The sequence below is a fragment of the Tamandua tetradactyla genome, chromosome 2, assembly GCF_023851605.1.
Source record: "Tamandua tetradactyla isolate mTamTet1 chromosome 2, mTamTet1.pri, whole genome shotgun sequence".
NCBI lineage: Eukaryota > Metazoa > Chordata > Mammalia > Pilosa > Myrmecophagidae > Tamandua > Tamandua tetradactyla.
Genome location: NC_135328.1, coordinates 32,552,199 through 32,574,076, shown reverse-complemented (window position 1 = coordinate 32,574,076; position 21,878 = coordinate 32,552,199). Strand labels below are relative to the sequence as shown.

The 21,878-nt window shown below is 40.4% G+C and overlaps 1 protein-coding gene and 1 pseudogene across 1 annotated transcript; one reads left to right on the top strand and one right to left on the bottom strand.

The window, feature by feature from the left end:
* Nucleotides 1-6,012: 6,012 nt before the first annotated feature.
* LOC143667706 (lipocalin Can f 6.0101-like) lies at nt 6,013-10,248 on the top strand. Its single transcript, XM_077142253.1, has 7 exons — nt 6,013-6,219; nt 6,574-6,710; nt 7,549-7,622; nt 8,276-8,386; nt 8,731-8,832; nt 8,999-9,044; nt 9,972-10,248. Exons 1-7 carry the CDS (start codon nt 6,028-6,030, stop codon nt 9,979-9,981), a joined length of 672 nt encoding a protein of 223 aa, XP_076998368.1. The 5' UTR covers nt 6,013-6,027; the 3' UTR covers nt 9,982-10,248.
* Nucleotides 10,249-17,807: 7,559 nt separating this feature from the next.
* Nucleotides 17,808-20,228, bottom strand: LOC143655921 (HUWE1-associated protein modifying stress responses pseudogene; annotated as a pseudogene).
* Nucleotides 20,229-21,878: the final 1,650 nt, after the last annotated feature.

Genomic DNA, 21,878 nt, shown 5'->3' with positions numbered 1-21,878 from the left:
GCGATAAAGGAGGGCTTTTGCAGGGGAAGGGCATTGAAATACAAGCAAAGAAAGAAAGAAATTAGGTTTTTTGAATAGAGGCTATGATTAGTAGAGAGGCACCTGATTTAGTCTTTTACCTAGGGTCAAGTTCTTGACTTCACTGGGATGTGGGTTGTGAAGATTAAAAAAACAAAGAATGTCCACTAGTAGAAGCTCAATGAGGGCAGTGATTGAAGCTATTTTATTCAACTATGTATTCGCAGTTCCTGGACAGTTAGGACTGCAAGGACTATTTGTTGAATGAATAAGTTGATCAAAATGAAACACTGTGATTAAGTTCCATTCATTGACTGCTTGTATGTGCCAGGTACTGTGCCAAGTTCTTTCATAACTATTTGCACCAGTTTCACATTGATGTCATGAAGCAGGATTTTCTCATTTTTTTAAATGAAGTCCTGCCTATGAAAAACTGTAACATGGGTGATCCTTATTTTGGGGGCCTCCTCAACCCTTTCTCCATGACCCAAGACATGTAATTATTTCTCCCATTGCCCAAACTTTCTCCTTCCTCCGCAAGGCATCACCATCATTGGAATAAGTCAGTCTTAAATGATGAGCTATTGAGAGAGGCCCAGAGGGTTCTCTGGATAACTTGGGGACATGCATAAGTATTTGCTGAGTTTTATTTTATTTTGGAGGAGAAGGGGTGCATGAGCTGGGAATTGAACCTAGGTCTCCCAAATGGCAGGTGAGAATTCTACCACTGAACTACCCATGCTCCTTTCTTGCTGAATTTTAATGAGTGAATCTGGAGGCAGAAGTCCATGGGGTCCTTGGTTTTCTGACCCACTGGGCACCTTTATGTTGTGGTGAAAATTTCAAACTAGAACAGAAGGAAAGTGGTTCTGCTTTCACCCCTGCCCCTATCCCATGTGGGAAGAGATCTCTTGACCTCTTATGAGAAGGCTCTCCCTGTTTCTGGGTAGTAGGGTGGTATGCCAGACTGAGATGTGTCACCTTTTCCCCCTTCAAGAAAGAACTCATTGCACTGCCCAGCTGTGAGGGGTGTGGTGGACTGACAGCCTCCAGTGGTCAACTCGGTCCTTATCGGCCTTGACCCTTGAGCCCAGGTACTGGTCTTCTTGGGATGGCCCCTGCTAATGACAGAGCAAGACTGCAGTATAAGGGCCTACTATCTTTTCCTGCCTAAAGTAGAACACCTCTAATATGCTCTGGAGCCCCCACCGCCTTTGAGCTGATAGAGACCTCATCAGATCTGCATCATGGTCTGGCAGCCCCTTGTCAAATCCTGCTTGCTCCCTTTTCCATTCACAAATATCACTCCCCAATAAACCTTTATCATTCCCAAGTCTGTCTCAGCATCTGCTTTTTGGAGGACCCAGCTGTCACAGATGGGGTATTGGTAGCTCCAAAACCTTCCATTGGTAAAGGGAACGATATTTTAAAATTGGATTTGAGCCAATATCAGCAGAATGTATATTCACTCTGACTGCTAGGGACTGACAAATACTTCTTTTCTGGCACATGGATCCAATAAGCTTCTTCTTGGCATCAAATATGCCTTGGTAGCATATAATGTGGCTTAAATGTTGTCATTGGCTTTCTCAATAAGCAACTTGTCCAGCTGACTGAGAGGATGACTGAGGACAAGGTCATAGTACCTTTCCATCCAGCCGGTTACCTTCAGTCAAGCATCCCGGGTACAGATGGACTGTTAGCTGGTCACACATGGACTCCATAAGCCTCTTGCTCACACAGCGAGCCATGACTTGGGCCACTTGTTTCTTGACGACTGCTGATTGTCATCCTTCTCTTGGGCCATTTACAAAATGCCCTATATTTTTGTGTTGGAGGGGGGAGTCTTAATGTGGTTGGTGACCAGGTATTTCTCTGTATGGAAAAACCTAATTCCTTATTAAAAGAGAAATTACCCCCAAATCATTCATCCATCCATCCATCCATCCATCCGATATCTGTTGATTGCCCTTTACTTGATTAGACTCATACAGTCACACCCCCAGCACTGCATTTTTAAAAATTCTGCATGCAGCTTCTTCAGTAGCATCTACCAGGCAAGCACTTCTGAGGGTCGACATCATTGCTTATTCCTGTTCTCTCTATTCAACCATCTATTTTTCATGTCAGAAACAGCAAGCCCCAACTTGTGTAATGGAATAAACAAGAGTGAGGGCTCAGGAATCATAGTCTTGGGTTCAAATATGGGTTCTCCCACTTAGTGGTTCTGTGGTCATAGTAAGTTTACTTAACCTCTCTGAGCATTAGTGCATGACTCTGTCAAACAAAATAATGACACCTATCATGCAGGGCTTTATGAGGATTTGATAAAACAATATGTATATGGCACTAGTCTAACGTTTACTGGGTACATCCAAATATTATTTTAAAGTATCTGGCCACAGGACAAATGAGATTTGGGCCGCTGCAAAATCTGCTTCCATTGCAAATATTTGTCTTGGTAAGTGGACTCTGGTACCTTCCCATGCTTGGAGTTCACTGAGCAGATATGACTTTGTGACAACAAGACCTTCTTTCTTTGGTTACCAGGCTATTTCTAAATTTGTTGTGTTGAAATCTAAGAACCTTAAATATCAAACTAGTTTATACAACATGACTCTAATACAGCAGTTTGAATTCAGGTGTCAATGCTATTTTTTAAATATGGGGGTAAGACTAGATAAGCACTCTCTGTTCTTAAAAGATTGGTGGGCTGGGAGGGCCTGGGCAACTGACCCTGAAATAACTGACCATTCTTGGCAAGAATCAAGACCATATTCAGTTGATCCCATAAAAGACAAGTCTGGAAAACCAGCTCTCCAGAGCAGAGTGGACAAGATATACACTTGTGCCATCTGCTACTTTATACTGAGACCCACTGAGCAGAATTACTGCTCTTCACTTGGCAGAAAGGAAGGAGTCAACTTCCCTGGACCTACAGGCTGGCAAAATGGCTCAATTCTTACCCTTTTCTTCCTGCCAGAAAGCACAGAAATTTCTCTGGAGTGTGAGAAACTGAAACCCTTTACTCTCCAGAGACCTTCCCTTTCCTTCTCCACTGGATCAGAAGAGGACAGGATTCTATTGAAGTGTGCTTGTTTTCCATCTTTACTTTGTATATTTGTGTGCCTTTGGTAAAGCCCCATTTAATTAGAGAAAAAAATTATTCTGGCTCCATCCTTGCAATTCGGAGGTCAGTCTTTAATGGGACCAAATCACATATCCTTATATTCTCTTGTCATTCTTTTTCATTACTATTGGTTCTTCTGTTCGCCTATATAAAATGTTTACTTTCAGCCTTTTAATTAGATTTTTCCAAATCACCCTCACACTGGCCAGAAGTTTCTTGGGGGATACAGTCCCCATATTGTCTCTCTCTGTTTAGCCCTCTGAATGCCAGGTATAGGCCTAGCATATAGTAAGCATTTGATCATGGTAATTGGATCAAATTGAATCATCCTTTTAAAAACACCCTTTAGTAGCATCATCTCCTAAAGCAACACTTATTCCATTACAGTTAGAATTCCTTTGCAGTCAAATGCTGAACCTTACGTATCTTGCATTATACATTAGATGCATTTCCTATAAGTGGGTGGTCAAGTGAACTTTTGTAAATTGAATATTTGTTCCATGATCTTGCACTATCATCTGGGAAATCTTTTAACATCAGTAGTTACTTTTCTTTTTGGGGGGGTAGGGGGGAAGTAATGGGGCTCATCTTTCATCATCCTTCTACCTCCTTCCATCTTCTCCAATACAAAAGCCATCATTTCATTCAACTGTGATATTTATTGATTGACAACTTATGAGAATGTTTCAAATCATAAGTCCAGAACTCCCAGCACAAATATTTACATGCAGTACAAGATTATTATTTAAAGGAATCCTTTTGTAGAGCAAAATGTCACTCTTGACTGATTTAATTAGTTCAGCTTTGGTTTTGGCTGTGTTTTCTTTCACCAAACCTCTAGATAGATTACATTGCACCTTTTGCAGCCTTGACCTTGCTATTTCAGTGCTTCTAGGCTTTCTTGGCAATGCTTAAGCCAATCACCAAAAATATGGCAAATTCAAAACAGAAGCAAATAGCCAGAATGGGAAATAGTCAATCAGGTCCTAATAGACAAGATTATCTAAAACAAAAGTTTCTCATCAGAGACTTCAGTCCTATGCTCTCCCTCCACTTCTATGACCCAATAATTTAAATTAGGAGATGACTACCCAAAACTAATATCTTATTTACAACAAGACTTTCTAGAAGTTTCTTTTAATCACAAGAATCCCTCATGTTTCTAAGATAGGATTTTGTGTACAAACATTCCGCAGATGATATTATATAGCAGGTGCTATAGCAGGTACAAATGTAAACAAGATTGATGTCTCCACCCTCAGGGAGTTTACCCTCCTAAGGAACAAAACAGAACCAGAATGTGTCACTATGGCGCTAGAGTATAAGAATACATAGTTAGGAACGGCTGTGGGTTGGGATAGGACTACTGTGTGCAGCAGTGGTTGCTGCCTCTCATCTCAGCCTCAAAGCCCAGGAAGAGTGGGGTTCCTTTGCAAACCTGACTGTTCAAAAGCTACCATCTTATCCTTGGAGAGAAGCAAATAGAGGGAATAAAGGACACAGCCTTTGCCACCATGTGTTAAGCTCAGGTCAGAAAAAAACCCACAGCTAATTCATGATGGCAAAGCGACATAAGCTTCAAGATACCAGTGACCTGATATTGGTTGAACATGAACTAGGAATGATCACCCAAGGGCTGGGATGACTTTCTTTTGTAAGAAGCCACAGAGAGACGGCCACAGTTCTGAGGTCCACCAGCATGTGCCCAGCTGCTCCCGTGTCACCAGCTTTGTTCTGTTTTGTGGGAGAGGGGTGAGCAAGGCAGAAATGTGACATCGCTTTTAACAACCCCCAGCACAGTAGTCCTCTCACCTGAAAAGGGTGCTCATCCCACCCGCCCTACACATCCCCGAGCTTTTCCCGGCTTTCAATATCTACCTCAAGTCCCATGTTCTCCAGGAAGCATTCTCTGTCCCTACCCACCCAGACATTATGCTGAGGGCTCTGCACGTATCATCCCATTGAAATCCCTACAGCAATCTGTTAGGCAGGTAAAATTATCTCCATATGAGGAAACGAAGGACCAGAGGGGTTAATTGATCTGCTCACACAGCTTCCTCATGGCAGAAATGGGAGCAAAAACCAGATCTGCATGACACCAAATACTATGCTCTTTCTATATGATGGGTCATTTCATAGGCCTTATAATTAGATTTTTTTATTGAGTATAAGAAGCATTTGCCAACTTTGTGGAAAGTTCTTGAAAGAAGAGATGATATCCATTTCTCTCATGGAGCCCATGGTGGTTAAACAATTGTGGGGAAAGGGGAGACTGCAGTAGTTGGATACAGAAAATAAGGAGAAGTAATTAAAGAGTACTGAGTACCAGATACCATACTTTAAAGACATTATTTATTTTAATGTTTTATAACATGTTCTGTCATCTTTACAGAGACAGTTTTGTTTTGAGGCTCGTGAAAACTGAGGACCTTATAACATAATTGACTTTTTTATTCCAAACCAGATCCACAGTTAAATCTTTTTCTAAAAGATAAGATTTATAATATCCTTTATTATAGGATATATATAGCCTATAATATATATATAATATATATAATATATATATTTTATATATATATTATATATATTTTATATATATATTATATATATTTTATATATATATATTATATATATAATATATATTTTATATATATATATATTTTATATATATATATAAAATACCCTTTATAATATCCATTATTTTTCTTGGGAATGTGTTTTGAGAAATTTAAGGTCATCTGGTAGATCTAAAAGGGTTGGGATTTCCAAGTTTCAAAAGGGCAGGGACAATCCTTGGCCCCACACCAGTGATTGACAGGCTATTTCTTGGAGTGGGAGGAAGAAAGGTGGTGCTCCATGGACAGAAAACTGGATCCAGAATGGATATAAAGACAGAGGCGCTAGGGAGCGGAGTCACTGTTTGGCAAAGACCCACCCCAGGTGACTGTAGAGGAAGCGTGCTGTCCCCTGTCAAGATGAAGCTGCTGTTGCTGTGTCTGGGGCTGAGTGTGGTCTATGCACATCAGGAAGGAAGCCAGGCTGTTGTGAAGAACAACTTTGATATGTCAAAGGTAAAGTCGGTAGACTTCTGAGGGTGGTTCAGAGGATTCTGAAGCTAGTTGGGCCTATTGGAGGGCAAAGATTCCTTGACATATTAGACAAAAGGGATGGTCTCAGACCTTGGACTAAGAGTAATTGTACCATGTTAAAAGATGACAACACGTGGGAACCTTCTTTCTCACTGGAGGGACAGTGGAAAGAATCCTAGGTGTTTTGCCAATTGACCTGAGTCCTAATTCATCCTTACATCTTGTCCAAAGAAGCCATCGTGAGTACTGGCCCACAGGCCAGAGTTCAAGGTAAGACTGTTCATGTGCGTCTCCTCTCCTCTCTTCTTACCAAATCATTTTACTGATTTATTGCAGATTTCAGGGAAATGGTATTGCATTTCTTTGGCCTCAGACGTGAGAGAGAAGATAGAAGAAAATGGTGACATGAGGGTTTTTATTGAAGACACTCAACTCTTGGCCAACTCTTCTCTGTTCCATAAATTTCACAAAATGTAAGTATGGTCTTTATTAGCTGGGAGAGGGAAAAGAGAAGCCTGGGTGTGGTCACGGACCTCTAAACCCACTAAACCGACATACACCTAATATACACATATACTGGGCCTGTGTCCAAAATCAGAGTCCCACATCTGACACTGATTCAGGGTTTGATGGAACTAAAGCTTTTCACATTCAGAGACAGAAGTTGGTGACAGGAGTGAATTTAAATGGGAGTTGGGGAAGGAGGTGGTAGAGGGATTCAGAGTTCGGGTAGTGTGGCAGTATAGCAGAGGTTAAGAGTATAGAGTTTAGGGCCACTGTGGCTCAGTGGCAGAGTTCTTGCCTGCCATGTCAGAGACCCGGGTTTGATTCCTGGCGCCTACCCATGCAAAAAAAAGAGCGTAGAATTTGGAACCAACAACCTGAATTCTAATCTATCTCTATTTCTTACTAGTTATCTGGCCAAGAAAATTCTTCTCTTCCCAACTCCATTTTCCTTTGGGTTAATGGGGATGATAATAACTCTCCCTCATGGCTTTTTGTGTGTGTGACATAATGTTGTAAAGCACTGATTTGAGAGGCTGGCTGATGTTGAGCACTCAACTAACTTTCTAGAAATGTAGTTGTAGGAAGAAGAGTGGAAATACTGATAGGAGTACTAGTGGTAGGAATAGTTGAATCATTTTTAAAATATCAAATCAAGTGAAATAATGTAAATAAAAGCTCCTTGGAAATTGATTAAAAATGTTCAAGATTTAAGTGGAACTAGAAACTCAAGCTATGAAGAAATTGGAGGGTGAGAAGCCAGCTTCTATCAGTATCTCTTGGACATCATCCCGTTCTGTTTTACAGCATAAATGGAGAATGTACTGAAATTGGTTTTGTTTCTGACAAAACAGAAGAGAATGGCGTATACAGTGTAGACTGTAAGTAGACAGAAAAGTCTTTCAAATTCTTCTTCCAACTGTAAGGAATTTACTGAATCCCAATATCTTTGGACCTTGAACGAGTCCTGATCGATGCTTATTTAGGTGATATAATGGGGGTCACCTAATAGCCAAAATTCTGAGTTTTGGTGATCCATATGTAAAGTACCAATGCCTGGCTCTTAATACCACTAGATGAAGAGAGGTGATTTGGTCAGATGTACTCCTGCAAAAAAGTAAATCAGTAGAACAGTCTCTCATTCCCTGTTCTCTTTCTGATGATGCTTGGTGGCTACTGCAGCACATTTCTGAGGCTGTAGCACTGGTCATGTAATGCCAGTGGGGCTTAGAAGAGAAGAGGAGGCACATCGTGGCAGAGATGGTGAGGGAGGTGGGTGGTCTCCGGGAGATAAGAGCGTTCATTGCTGCTGTGGCTGAATTCTTCTACCACTAGTGGCCAATCTACCAGTATCCCTTTTCTCAAAATTCACCTCATGAAACCAAGGGAGAGGAAACTGGAAGGTATTAGATACCCTCTTTCTCTTGCATTTGCTTTGCACTTGCATTTGCTTTGTGGGAGAGATCAAGTGAAGGGCTGTGCTCGCTTCCCATGGACCAATGAAGTTCTGAACTATGTTCTGTTTCCTCCACAGTTGAAGGATATAATACATTTAACATCGTTGAAACTGATTATGATACATATATTATTTATGCAGTCGTGAATATCAACAATGGAACAAAATCCAAAGTGATGGCGCTCTATGGTAGAGTACTTTCAGTGTGGCACTCATCTTAGGGTGAGGGGGAAGGGGAGGAAGGAGCATTGGAGGCAAAGTGAGCCTCCCAGTCTTAGCCTGGGAGACCCTCCCTCTGTGAAGACAGATGCTCACCTTTGGGGATTCCTCAGGCTCAGTGATGGGAAGATGATGAAATCTCTCATCATGCCAGACTACTGACGTCAAATCTCAGGGCAGTTCACATCCCCCTACAAGACCACTGCCTGAGACCCCAGCCAGTACCCCGAGCCATCTCGACCCCTGCCCCCACCCCCCGGCTTGCCTTAGTGACAATGTAAGAGTCACAGTAGTTACTGTCATTTTGCCCACAGGCCGAGAGCCAGACCTGAGCAAAAGACTCAAGCAGAGATTTGTGAAACTTTGCAAAAGAAATGGAATTGTTAAGGAAAACGTACTTGACCTGACCAAAGTTGGTAAGCTTAGCTATCTCTAGCTTTCTCTTCCTACTGAAGGGAAAAAGCCAAGGGACAGTAATGCCTCCATTCATTCCCCTTTGTCTCAACCCAGAGAACCATCTGGTTTCTCTCTGGGAAATGAACTGGGGTTGGTGTCTGATTGTGTTCTGCTCTGCCTCTCCAGATCGCTGTCTCAGTGCCCGCAGTAAGGGAGACGCCCCGGCCTCCAGGTTGGTGATTCTAACCCTAGGGAAGATGGGGTGGCCCAGGGACCAGTGTTTTCTGAAAGCAATAGGGGTTTGTGCCCAAAGATTACAATGAAAACAATTTGGAAAGGAAGCTGGTGGGGAGAGCTTGAAATGTGGAGTAGGAGGAGATGGGCTCAGGACTCACTCCCACCATAAGCTTTTGAGTAAGCAATTAAAAAGGAAACAATGATATCTACCTTGTGGACAGTGGATATAATGCTGGTGAAAAGGCTCAGTAATTGATAATATGCTAAAAAGACCAACAGGACTTGAAGTTTGAATTGGGAAAAGAGTACTAGAGTGTGAGTATGAAACTCAAATACATTTCTTTGTTTGTGGTCCATCTTCCAAATTCAGGAGGCCATTTCTGCCTCCAATTTTTAGAAATTTTCCCTTTGAAGTCTGTACATCTTTGGCTGTACCTGGGAATGAAGCTGACTGTCCTGTTTCCTTCAACCTGGCAAACAGACTCTCCATTGCCTGGTCTATTTCCTACCTCAGAATGATTATGGGGTTTCATTCAGATAATGTATAAAAAAGCACCTAGAACTTGCATAAAGTAAACATTTACTAAAAAGGTAGCTGTGATTTTTGTCATTATTCCTCAATCTATCACAAAGTCTTTGAAACTTCTAATCTTGAAGGTGGCAGAAACGAGCCTAGGACACTTCATTGCCCTTTTCAGAGTCTCAGTTGGAGGAAGGTTAGGATGGGGTCAGCAATAGAAAAACGTCAACTACTCAAGGCCCTCCCTTCCCTGTTCCGGCAAATAACATAGGTTAGATAGAATGCAGGGTGATGTCTACTTCTTCACCGTGTTTCTCTATAAAGGAAATTATCTTTGTCCTCAGTTCAATCCCAAGAATGCTTAACAAGTTTCTATGTTCTCTTTCTCCTCTTCTTATTTAGTGCCGAGTGAATGCTTCCTCGCCTGGGCTCCAAGATCTTCCTTTCCATGGTCTCTACGTCATCTCATGATAAGTTCTGGTACCTGATTTCTATCACTGTCACACATGAAGGCATGATCCCTGCATCTTCAGGATCTTCCCTAATTTCCTAGGAAGATTCATCAATTCACCAAGAATCAAAGGTTTTCTCTGAATTTCTGACTCTCCTTGCCCCACCCAGGGGAACTCTACCATAAACATGTCCTTCCTCTAACTGGTCAATAAATGATTTACCTTGCTGTCGTGTGGAAGGTCTTTGGGTTTGGGATGTGGGCAGATAGCAGGTGAATGAGGGGACTTCCTTGGCCCTGCACCCATATTCCTCCTTCAGTTATTAGAATCTTCCTTAAGTTTTGGAGTTCTCACTCCTCTACAATAATCCTCTGTCCATGATTGCAAGGACTCGTGAGTGTTGCCTGCCTTTTAATTTGCCTTTTAATTTTTAGTGATCTGATAAGGCCGTTACATGTACTATAAGAATATAATACCTGCCCCATAGTTTCTCCATCTTAGAATTATCTACTGAGAGATAGATGATGCTGAGGCTGATACCATATTGACATGTTTCAAGACATGTTTCCATAAGCCAGCTTCTCTGTATCATCCATCCTATAAGATGGTCAGTGTTCTTTCACACTTTTAAGAGAGTATGGAAAATCCTCCTTCAACCACTGCTGTTATCTACTGTGAACATATTAAGAGAAGTTCTATTAAATATGAGACAGCTACTCCTATCTTCTGTACTTGGTAATGTCAGGAGGTATCAAGAGCCTAAATGTTATTAACCTCTTCTTTGGGGAGCTAACAGTTTTGAGAAGAGGGCAATTATTGATCCTTCCCCATTTATGGTTCTTTTTCAATATCATCCACACATAAAAACAGTGTAAAATTTACACGTGAGTGTTAGAGAAGAGTGAGACATGGTTGTAAAGTTGTTATACAAAAAGAATTATTCAATCATAATGTAATAAAGAGTTAATGAGAGAAACCTTTCTAGACATTTGAAGCTCCCCATCTCTTGCTCTCCACCTCCTCCCCCCAAGAACAGTAATTCAGTTTCAGGTTTTTTTGTTTCTGACTCAAGCACCTGGTGTGGTTTGTCAAAACATCACAAAAGCTGGGGGTGCGAGGGTAGTTCAGTGGTAGAATTCTCGCCTTCCATGCGGGAGACCTGGGTTTGAATCCTGGCCCTTGCACATCCCAAACAAACAAGCAAACAAAGAAACAAAAAAACCAACCAAACAAAAATGCAACAAATGGTGCTGCAATAAGGGGATACTCACGTGGAAAAAGAATGAAATATGACCCCGGCCATACAGCATACAAAAAAAAAATCACAAAAGCCTATGTCAAAACCATCTAGTCATTCTGGAATCTCTCATTTTGATTGTTGGCATTTAAGGAACAGAACAGCTGATGCCCAAAGGGCATCCTTGAGGGGCTGAGAAAATAAGAGTAATAACGAAGCAAGGAGGGCCTCAAGAGCCCAAAGAGAGGAGATGGCTGGGAAATGATAAGTGAATTAATTTCTCTCTCCTATGGATAATCTGAAGTTGGTGTTCAAAGTTGACTAACAATTCTGCTTGACGTAGTCATTCAAGAAACCAGTTCTTTCCATCTTTTGTCTGCACAATCCACTAGGCATTGTCCTCATCTGCATGGTTAAAGCTGGGTTGCAAGCTGCAAGCAGAAAGAGAGTGTCATAGAAGCATAATCTTATGTCCCCTGTTGTCCTGGCTGAGAGGTTCTTTCTTATCCATTATCTTCCATGGCCACAACCCACTTCCTGCTTGCCCAGGTTTGGACAGATTATTTTGAAGATAAAAGAATCACATGCTTTTGCTGTGGGTCAGACCTAATTTCTTTTGATGATACAAAATCCTCAAAAACTTTGTAGACTTCTGGTGTATTTGCTTCTTGACTTTGTGCAGGTAACCTCACCCCCAAAAAACATATCTGCTTAAAGATTTAAGCCCGGAAATTCTGATATTTTAATTATTGGCCTCTATACTCTGCTCATTCCATCCTCCTCTGAGAAGGCTGCTTTGAGACCCTCTGAAACAAAGGATTAAGTGGGTCTTTTGTGACAGCAGCATAATATCCTACTCAGACTTCCAATTCCTAAGTGCTTCCGGGTGGGCTATAGGAGCAGTGACCCTCAGAAGCTGCAGGCAGAGAAGGCCTCTTATAGCGAAGTATGCCCTCTTCCATCCCTATTTGCAGCCAGGCTACCTCTAGCTTGAGTCTCTCCCTCTGTAAGTTTTGTTGAAGGCAGTGAAAAGTCACCAACACTTTTGACTATCCTTTACCTACACTATTTCCCTAACTCTACAGCCTGTGTCAGCACATGTCTCTCTGCCAAGGAGACAGCAGGCAAGCATTTGACTCAGTCTTTTGCCAATATATAATTAGAGCTGTCCAGTCTTCGATATCCAGATCCTTGATGCCTGAAACCTGACTTCATCACTAAATTGGCCATATCTATAAAACTCTGTCAACTGCCTCCACTAGTAAGTCTCTATCAAATACCATGTGAGCTAGCCTTGGCTAATACAAATCTTGATAAATTCAGGTACTGCACTTGTTACTGAAGATATAGTTCAGTTAGAGGGTCTCAAAATGTAGAACAATTTACATTTGATAAAGATGAAGGCTGGGGGTGTTTACCAGCTAGTTGCCTTAAAGGTACTAAGATTATAACTCTCAATCCAAGAACGATGACTGTCCCTTCATGTCCTGTGCATCTGCCTTGATAATGTAAAACTATCCTTCCCAGAATAATTTGTTTCAAAAGTTCCCATTGACATTGAGACATCTGGATTAAAATCTCATTATTTCCTACTGCCTATGTAACAATTAGTCCTAAGGCCATAAACAGCAACAGCAATTCCTTTTCTTTGGGAATTATGTTCCCTCAGTAACTGTGGTCCCTCTGAACCCCTAGGCCGTTCCAGGAAATAAGTGAGCACATTTTTTTTCAGCTAAATAGCATCGAGACTCACTGGCCATTTCCTTTGGTACCCAGACTGCAATAAATTGATGGCCCTAACAGATTGGTGAAATAACAGATTTCATTAGAAGCAACTTATAAATGTGAATCTTTTTTGACAAGTTAAAGAAGAATGAACTAGCTCTATATTAGCATTGTTAGAGCTCCAAAAACAAATCATTGAGTAAAAAAAGCTATTTGTTGAATGCTGTGTGCAGTATGTTACCATCTGTATTAGTTTCAAATACCACAGAGCAATGAAATATATTATTTATGGATACCTATATGTATGCTAATGCAGTGCTTCTATATTGTGCATATAGATCACCTTGGGATCTTGTGAAAATGCTGACTCTGATTCAATACAGCACCGAGCTGGGTCTGATATTCTGCATTTCCAGCAAGCACCTAAGTGACATCAGTGCTGCTGGTCTGAGGTCTATATGTTGAGAAGTAGATATTACATTGTTGAAATGGACTGGACAGGCACTTACTAATTATCAATAGAGTTTTCTCCTGAGCAGTAGGTCAAGGGAATTAGATGGGGATTGTAGTCTGTCATGGTCAGCTTCATGTGTTAACTTGACCAGGTGGTGGTAACTGTTTGTCTGGTTGGGCAAGTGCTGGCCTGTCTGTTGCAATGAGGACATTTCATAGAATTAAATCGTGATCACGTCAGCTGCATCCACAGCTGATTCCATTTGTAATCAGCCAAGGAGAGTGTCTTCTGCAATCAGTGATGCTTAATCTAATCACTGGAAGCCTTTTAAGGAGGATTCAGAAGAGACAGGCTCCCTTCCTGCTTCGGCCGGAACTCCTGTGGAATTCATCCAGACCCTGCATCGGAATTGTCAGCTTCACAGCCTACCCTACAGATTTTGGACTCTATGTTTCCATAGAGTTATGTGAGACACTTTTATAAATTTTGTATTTACGAATATTTCCTGTTGATTCTGTTTCTCTAGAGAACCCTAACTAATACATAGTCAGAGGCAATCCAATCTTTTTTTGATCAGTTATTTTTCTTATCAGTATTTTTTTAAAACTATATGCATAAACAGTCTAGGAAAATAGGACAAAATGTTAAGAGTTGTAATTCTGGGCAATGGACATAATGCATGATTATTTTCTTCTTCTTAGCTTTCTGCATTTTGTAAATGTCTCCAAAAGGGTGTGGTGGGGGGGCTCTAATCTCAGTTCTTTGGATGAGTAAGAATGGCGGGGTGGGGGAAGGAAGGGTAAAAAAAGAAATGATGTAGAGAGCTGAGTTGAGAGCCAGGGTATCCCCTAAACTCTACTTTACTCCAAGGCTCATGGTTAGGAAAGCTGCTGGTAGAGGGAGGTTGAAGCCTGAAATTCAACAAGGGTTTTGCCAGGCCTGGAGCCTCCTTCCACCTCCTTCCAAACCCTAAGTAAACCAAGAAATAAAATGAGTAACAGCAGACCAGTGGTGAAGGGAGTAAGTGGAAAGTTTGGGCCAACAAATCAATAGGTGATAGATAGACAAAATATGGTCTATCCATACAATGGAATATTATTCAGCTACAAAAAGTAATAGAGTTCTGATAATGATATGACACGGACGAACCTTGAAGACATCATGTTCAATGAAATAAGCCAGACACAAGAGGGCAAATATTGTTTAATTTGAAGTTGCTAGAATATGCAAATGCATAGAGACAAAAAGTGGATTAAAGGTCAGGAGGGCAGGAGAATGGAGAGTTACAGCTTAACGGGTACAGTTTCTGTTTGAGATGATGGAAAAGTTTGGGTAATGCCTGATGGTGATGGTACCACGACATTGTGAAGTTATGTTGTGTTTATGACACTGATCGATGCAGGGGGTGCTCTGCCAGGTGCACACTAGAGAGACAATTATGTGACAGTGGGGCTTCATAGAGAGAAAGACATTATTACCAAGTGCAAGGCAAGGAGATCAGAAGGCTTAGAGGCCATAAATCTGTCTCCCTGATCTGGAGAAACTTTCAGTGCCTTTAGTATTCAAATAAAGGCAGCAGGCTTAGGATAATGAGCAGGGTGGTCAGTTCTGGGCTGACTCATGTTACCCCATTAATAATCATTAAGGGGGCCACGTGCAGGAGAACCAGACTTCAGGGTTGCAAAACAAGATAAAGAGACACAAGTGGGGCCAGTCACCAGTTGTATCATTATGTCCAGTTACCAGGTAAGGATTATGCAGTTTCAAAATTTAGCATAAGCATTAAAGAAACAAGGCAGCTGGGTTACAGTTGAGTGACTTACAACACAGATACCTGCTTCTGGCTACTCCAAAAGGCTAACATGCATCAAGGCTCTAATTCAGTAAGCTACTACAGTTATTGGAATTTCCTTTAACTAAAATACATCTGTTAATTTTTTGGTTACATTATGTTACTACAATAAAAATTTTTTAAAGAAAAGTGAAACAATGTTTGCAAGTTCACTGGCCATGACTACAGCTAAATAAACATGTTTCTGGAAAAGGCATTACAAAGAAACTTCCCAGAACCCTACTATGGGTCTAGGGAGAAAGTTATGAATAACTAAGTTTGAGAAGTTTGAGAACCCTAATAAATAACATCCTTTTGGGGGGCTGCAAGGGTAGCTCTGTTATAGAATTCTCACCTGCCATGCAGGAGACCTGGGTTTGATTCTTGGCCCATGTACTTCCCAAGCAAACAAACCAACAAAAACCCAAATAAAACAAAAATTCAGCAAATGGTGCTGCAATAAGGGGACTCACATGGAAAAAGAATGAAATGTGACCCCCACCATACAGCATACAAAAAAAAAGGATAGAAAAGTTTGGAATGGACTGAGAGAGAGACTCAGGAGTCATGCCACTCAACATCACTTTTATTCCCTAGAAAGCTGTTGGAGAATGTAAGTGTGGCCAAGAGGACTTGCTCTCCCTCCAATTAAACACTTGCACCCAGCAGCAGAGAGCAGGGTCTTGTGCGCCACGCTGACAGCCTGGTCCAGAGCAGACCAGAACACAAGTTCTTAGAAGCAAGAACCCAGAAGAATCTGTGGCAGGCATGTCCAGTATCTTCTCCCCTAACTTTTCAGGCAGATAAATCCTTCCTCCTTCCCAAGAACAGGTTGGGGGTGAGGGAGGCTGAGAGAGGCCGGGAGTATTATTTCTGGGAAAGTCTTCCTCTCATGAAAAACATGAGGAAAGGGGCACAAGAATTCCCTCATGACAAATGTGGTTCACACAGACTCCCCCCCCCTTTTTTTTTTCCTTAATTACATCTGTAGAATGTCTTTGACTTTGCCACATTAACCTAATCACAGGAGTGAAATCACATTTTATTGTCAACATGAGGGGATTATACCAAGTGTATACAGCAAGGAGCAGGGATCTTGGGGACCATCTTAGAATTCTGTCTTCCACAGGAACCAATGACTGTCTGCAGTATCATTTTGAACTCAATGATTTTTTTTCATTTTGACACTTTTTACTCCAATGTACAGACTATTCAACAAATCATGAAGATACCTCGTAACACTAATTTGCATTACTATTTAATTAACAATGGACTATTATTAAAAATCATCAAAATTACTTTCTTGAAGTACCCCAATCAGATCAGCACTCTCCAACACTGATGCTCTCACCAACCACTAGAGCACAAAACTCAATATAATTTGCTTTTATAGGCTCTTTCAAAGGACCCTATTCCTTCACCACAACACTCTTCTACTTCAAATCAGCGTGTAAAGCCTAAGAATAACAGGATGTCAAGTCACCAATATATTCTGGATCACGCTATTGTAAAAGTTTATTGAAGGGAAAGATTATTTCTTTACACCAAGCTTTATATTTAAACTTTTATTACCATCACAACTTTAACCTAAGTCAGAATTGTATAGCCAGTTTCCTAAAACAGAATCAGTAAAACTATGAAAGTTCAGGAAAACAATAAATCACAAGGTGAACACATTCAATTTAAGAAAAATGAAATGGGGTTGAGGGATAGGGTAGTGGTTTGGGGAGGGTGGTTTGCCCTTTTTACTATGTGCTCTACTGCACATAGATTTTATACCAAGTGTGACTTTATTTCTTGAAACTTCCTCTAAAGTATAATAGCATAATACAGAAAATGCTACTTTAAATGTGGAATAAAACATAAATCCACTTGGTGATAAAGAAAATCAGTGTGGTTAAGGAGAGACAACTACATCAAATTCTGCCATGCACTAAAATTAATCTGACAACTATGTTACTTCCAATAATTGTTTTCTCAAGCTTAGGGGAGAAAGAAAACATGAAACTGTAATCCAATAGGAACAGGTCAGCCTCTTTTTTGTGGGAATTTCAAAAGACGTGATGGCATAATTGTTCCATCCTATAGACAGTGTGCGATCTTGAGTACTACATCCATACATTATGGACTTCCGTGTAATAAAAGGTTTCTGTTTTTCATTGTCACAAATCAGGAAAAAAAAGTATGGCTTTTTCTAACTCCATGTTCTTATTGAGGTTTTAAGAACCTTAAGGTTTTGCCAAAGACAGTAAGAACCTTTGTAAGTGGTAAAGCTTCAATGATCTAGAAGCCTCTGTCTATACCTCACTACCCTGATGACCAGGTCATTTTGTTTTAGGAGACAACATGCCCCACACATGTCAATAGGACTGAGACCTAACTCACTGATTGTTTCTATCTGGTTAGTCACCTGCTCGATCTTGGTTTCAACCATGACTTATTTCACTGCTGTTTTCTCATGTTTCCATCATTTGAAAGGTAACACTCCCAGTCCTCTTTGGAAGGCTACATTAGAGAGCAGCAAGCAACAACAGGTTTGTCACTGACTCCATTCCCCAGGCTTCTCCAGCTGATAGTCAAATCCCTTGGCCAAGAATGCCTTTTGATGACAGGTCTGGCCAAGGAAGGTGATGATGGACATGTCCAGTGATGGCACCTCTGACAATTTTGATACCAATGCAAGAAAGACCTAAGGGGCAATAGGCATGAAGATTCTTCTTACCTCTTGCATGCCTCCTGAGGTGATCAACGTTCATCCCTAACAGACACATTAGATCACTTAGGGCCTCAAAGGAGTTCCCAAGAGAACAAACCCAATTCTTCCTTTCCAGGTCACTGACCAGGCTCTCCAAACAATTATAAATGCAGCAGATGACAGACCCTTCCAATATCAAAAAATTTGAAATTGCCATAGCCCGAACAATCCCAAAGAAAGGTATGGGAAGATCAACGGTGATGGTGGAATTCTATATAGAAGATAGGACTTAACAAATGAATATGAATGCTGAATCATTAAATTGATATCTCTTTTAGTCTCCAGTATTTTAAAACATCTAGAAGTAAAAACAAAAACCTAAAATTGTGGAATTGTAACCCATGTCAAACTCTGAAATATGTTCTACAATTAATTGTGGTGCTGTGCTTTGAAATTTATAGCTTTTTTGTATAATGTTATTGCTCACAAAAAAAGAAGGAAAAAAGTCAATTGTGTTGATAAAAAAAAGTATTTAAGCCCTCTAACCTCCTATATTCTGGAGCAGCTAGAAGGAAAAATATGAGAGGATGGTATGGTAGCCCATGACAAACTCTGGGATCTGTCCTGTAACCACTTTGTTGAAGAGTGCTTTGAAAACTATTGCTTTTTTATTTCTTTGTTTTGTATATATGTTTTACTATACAATTAAAAAAATGTTAAATGAAAAAATATAGCAGAATTCCTAAGACACAAGCACGTCCTCTTTAGCTCAGAAATGACTAAGAAAACATGTATAAATATAAAGCAATAAATTCTAATCAACGTTGCACAGGGATTCTGTCAAGTATAACTCCAATAAGCTCAAACTTACTCTCTTAAAAACATAATATTTAAGATGGGCTAGATAATAATCCAAAAATTGCTTGTTTAAGTGCTTAGCTTACATTCTATTTAAACATTTCTAGAGCAAGCATTCATTAAAATGACAAATAAAAAAAAAAAAACCAAAACCAGACAATATATTTGATCCTAACTCTAAATGTGAAAATGGGTCCACAGGCACACTCTTAACCCTTTTTCCAAAGAAATATGTTTAAACGGCTTTACCATGAAGCCTTCCTGGAAGGGTTGCAAATCAGTCCCTCATCTGTAGGGATATTTCTGCTGAAGTAGCACCTTTAGGGGACACTGCAGCCCGTTTTGGGGGAGGTCTAGAGTTTCGAGGTGGAGGAATTTTCCACACAGGAAGCTAATCAAATCTTCTCTACGTATAGTTCTGAGTTTTTTAACCTAAGCCAACACATCCTTACTGCATTGTTGATAGCCAGTCTGAAGCCCAATATCAAAACTTTGCTGATGAAATGTGACCGTGTGATTGTGAATACCTTGTGCCTGATGCTCCTTCTATCTACAGTATGGATAGATGAGGAAAACATATGAATTTAAAATAAATGAATAAATAAATAATAGGGGGAACAAATGTTAAAATAAGTTTGGTAGATTGAAATGCGAATGACCAATGAAAGGGAGTGGTAAGGGGCATAGAAAAAAATAGGGGAAATAAAGGCTAAAATATATTGGGTCGATGGAAATACTAGCAATCAATCAAAGGGAGGGGTAAGGGGTATGATTTCCATAAGTTTTTTTCTTTTTATTTCTTTTTCTGAATTGATGCAAAGTTTCAAAGAAATGATCATGGTGATGAATATACAACTATGTGATGACATTGTGAGTTATTGATTATATACCAAGAATGGAATGATCATATGGTAAGAATGTTCGTGTTTGTATGTTGTTATGTTCAGAAAAATTTTTTTTAAATAAATACATTAATTAATTAAAAAAAAAACTTTGCTGATGAGTATCCATGTTTTCTTTGTAGAGATTGGTGAGGTCGGTGGCTGCATTTTGGAAGGGGATCCAGAGAGGAAGTCCTGGCCTCTGAAACATTTGGTCTTTATAGAACTGGCCACAGTGGTGGCTGAGCTCTGGAAAAGATGCCACAGCCTCTGCTGCTTGGGCTTGGGCCGCACAGCGGCCGCCGCCTCCTCCTCCAGCTGGTGGCGGGGGGGTGGGGGGGCAGGGTCAGGTGCTCATCCTGTTTGGCCTCAGCCAGCACTGTTGCTGTCACTTGGAGAACCAATGCTCGGGCCCACGTTCCTGGATCTCGGCCTCGCCCGCCTGCTTCCACTATTCCACAAGCTCCTGCCAGATTTTCTCTTTAGGAAAAAGATTGGTGCTCCCAGACCATTTTTTAAACTCCATGCCACAAACTAAAAGAGAGAGACACATGAGTTTTCAAACCTCTTTTTAAATTGGCTAGAATAGCTAATGGAAGCAGGGGTCAAATGGAAGGCAGTATGGAAGCAGCCAACAACCAGAACTTTACTGCTTGGTACACTCCCCACAGGAACTGGAGGGCCTTTCTCCTTCCCAAGTCCCTCTGTAGATTTCCCATCATGATATTTGATTCCGGATTATTTTTTCCCCATCACCCTACTATTACCTCACTGCCCATCAATATGTTCTTTGGGTCTGAAAACAAATAAGTTGAATAAGGAAATGGAAAGAAATCTGCTGCAAAGAGCACCACGGAATAACATCTCAGAGGCAAGCGAATTTGATTTATGGTTACTCAGTGACCATGTGTGGCACACTGAGAGTGTGGAAAAGTCCATCATTCACAGGGCATTGGGTGGAGCACTCAGAAATTTCTTGCTGTAGTAGTGAGTAATAAGTACCCCAGACACCATGCTGCTCTTGTTCCTAGCAAATATTTAAAAATTAAGGCCCAAAAGGATCAAACGATTTTCCAAATAAATAAAACTGAAGAATATTATAGGAATACAAAATCCACAATCTTGATGTCTGACAGGCAATTGAAAGTTACCTGGCATGCAAAGAATCAAGAAAATATGACCCACAATGGGGCCATATCAGTTGAAACTGACCCAGAAGTGACTCAGATGTTAAACTCAACAGAAAAAAGGTTGTAAAACAGTTTTTGAAAGTGAATTTCTACAATATATGAGATGAAGCATGCACTAGGATGGATTAATGGCAGATTAGATATTGCAAAAGAAAAAGTTAGTTAACTTGAAGACATAGCAATAGAAACTATCCATAATGAACCACAGAGATAAAATCTCAAATTTTAACTGAGCATGTGTGTTACGGGACAACTTCAGGAGGCCTAATATACTGGTAATTGGAGTTCCTGAAATAAAAGAATGGGGGAAAATTTGTTTGAAAATAATAATGACTGAAAATTTTCCAAATTTGACAAAAATGATAAACCTGTACATGCAAGATGCTAAATGAAATCCAAGCAAAGAAACACGAAAACTACCCCAAGGCATACCTTGATCACGTCACTCAAAATTAGTGATAAAGAGATAATCTTAAAAGCAGCTAGAGACAAAGCAACATAAGGATTATGGCAGGTTTCTCATTGTAAACTACACAAGAGAGAATAAAGTAGAACAATGTCTTTAAAATGCTAAAGGGAAAAAACCCACTCATCTAGAATTCTATTCCTAATGAAAATGTCTTTCCAAACCAAAGGCAATGGGCGGGCCACGGTGGCTCAGCAGGCAAGAATGCTTGCCTGCCATGCCAGAGGACCCGGGTTTGATTCCCGGTGCCTGCCCATGTTTAAAAAAAAAAAAAACCAAAGGCAAAATAAATGAATGCACATCAGCAAATCCTACCAGAAACATTAAGGGAAGTCCTTCAGGCAAGAAGGAAAATTACATTATATAAAAATAAGAACACACACAAAGGAACAAAGAATGCCAGAAATAAATGGTAAGTTGGTGTGCATGTGTGTGCGTATTCCTAATTATTTAAATCACTTTAAAAAGTAATTGCCTAAACAACATAATAACTATGATGCACGCAGTTTTACTATATGTA

Bases quoted from the DNA above. Each gene is read 5' to 3' on its own strand.
- LOC143667706 (XM_077142253.1), top strand. From the start codon at position 6,028: ATGGATATAAAGACAGAGGCGCTAGGGAGCGGAGTCACTGTTTGGCAA. The intron at 6,711-7,548 runs GTAAGTATGGTC...TCTGTTTTACAG, and splicing joins TTCCATAAATTTCACAAAAT to CATAAATGGAGAATGTACTG. The intron at 7,623-8,275 runs GTAAGTAGACAG...TTTCCTCCACAG, and splicing joins TGGCGTATACAGTGTAGACT to TTGAAGGATATAATACATTT.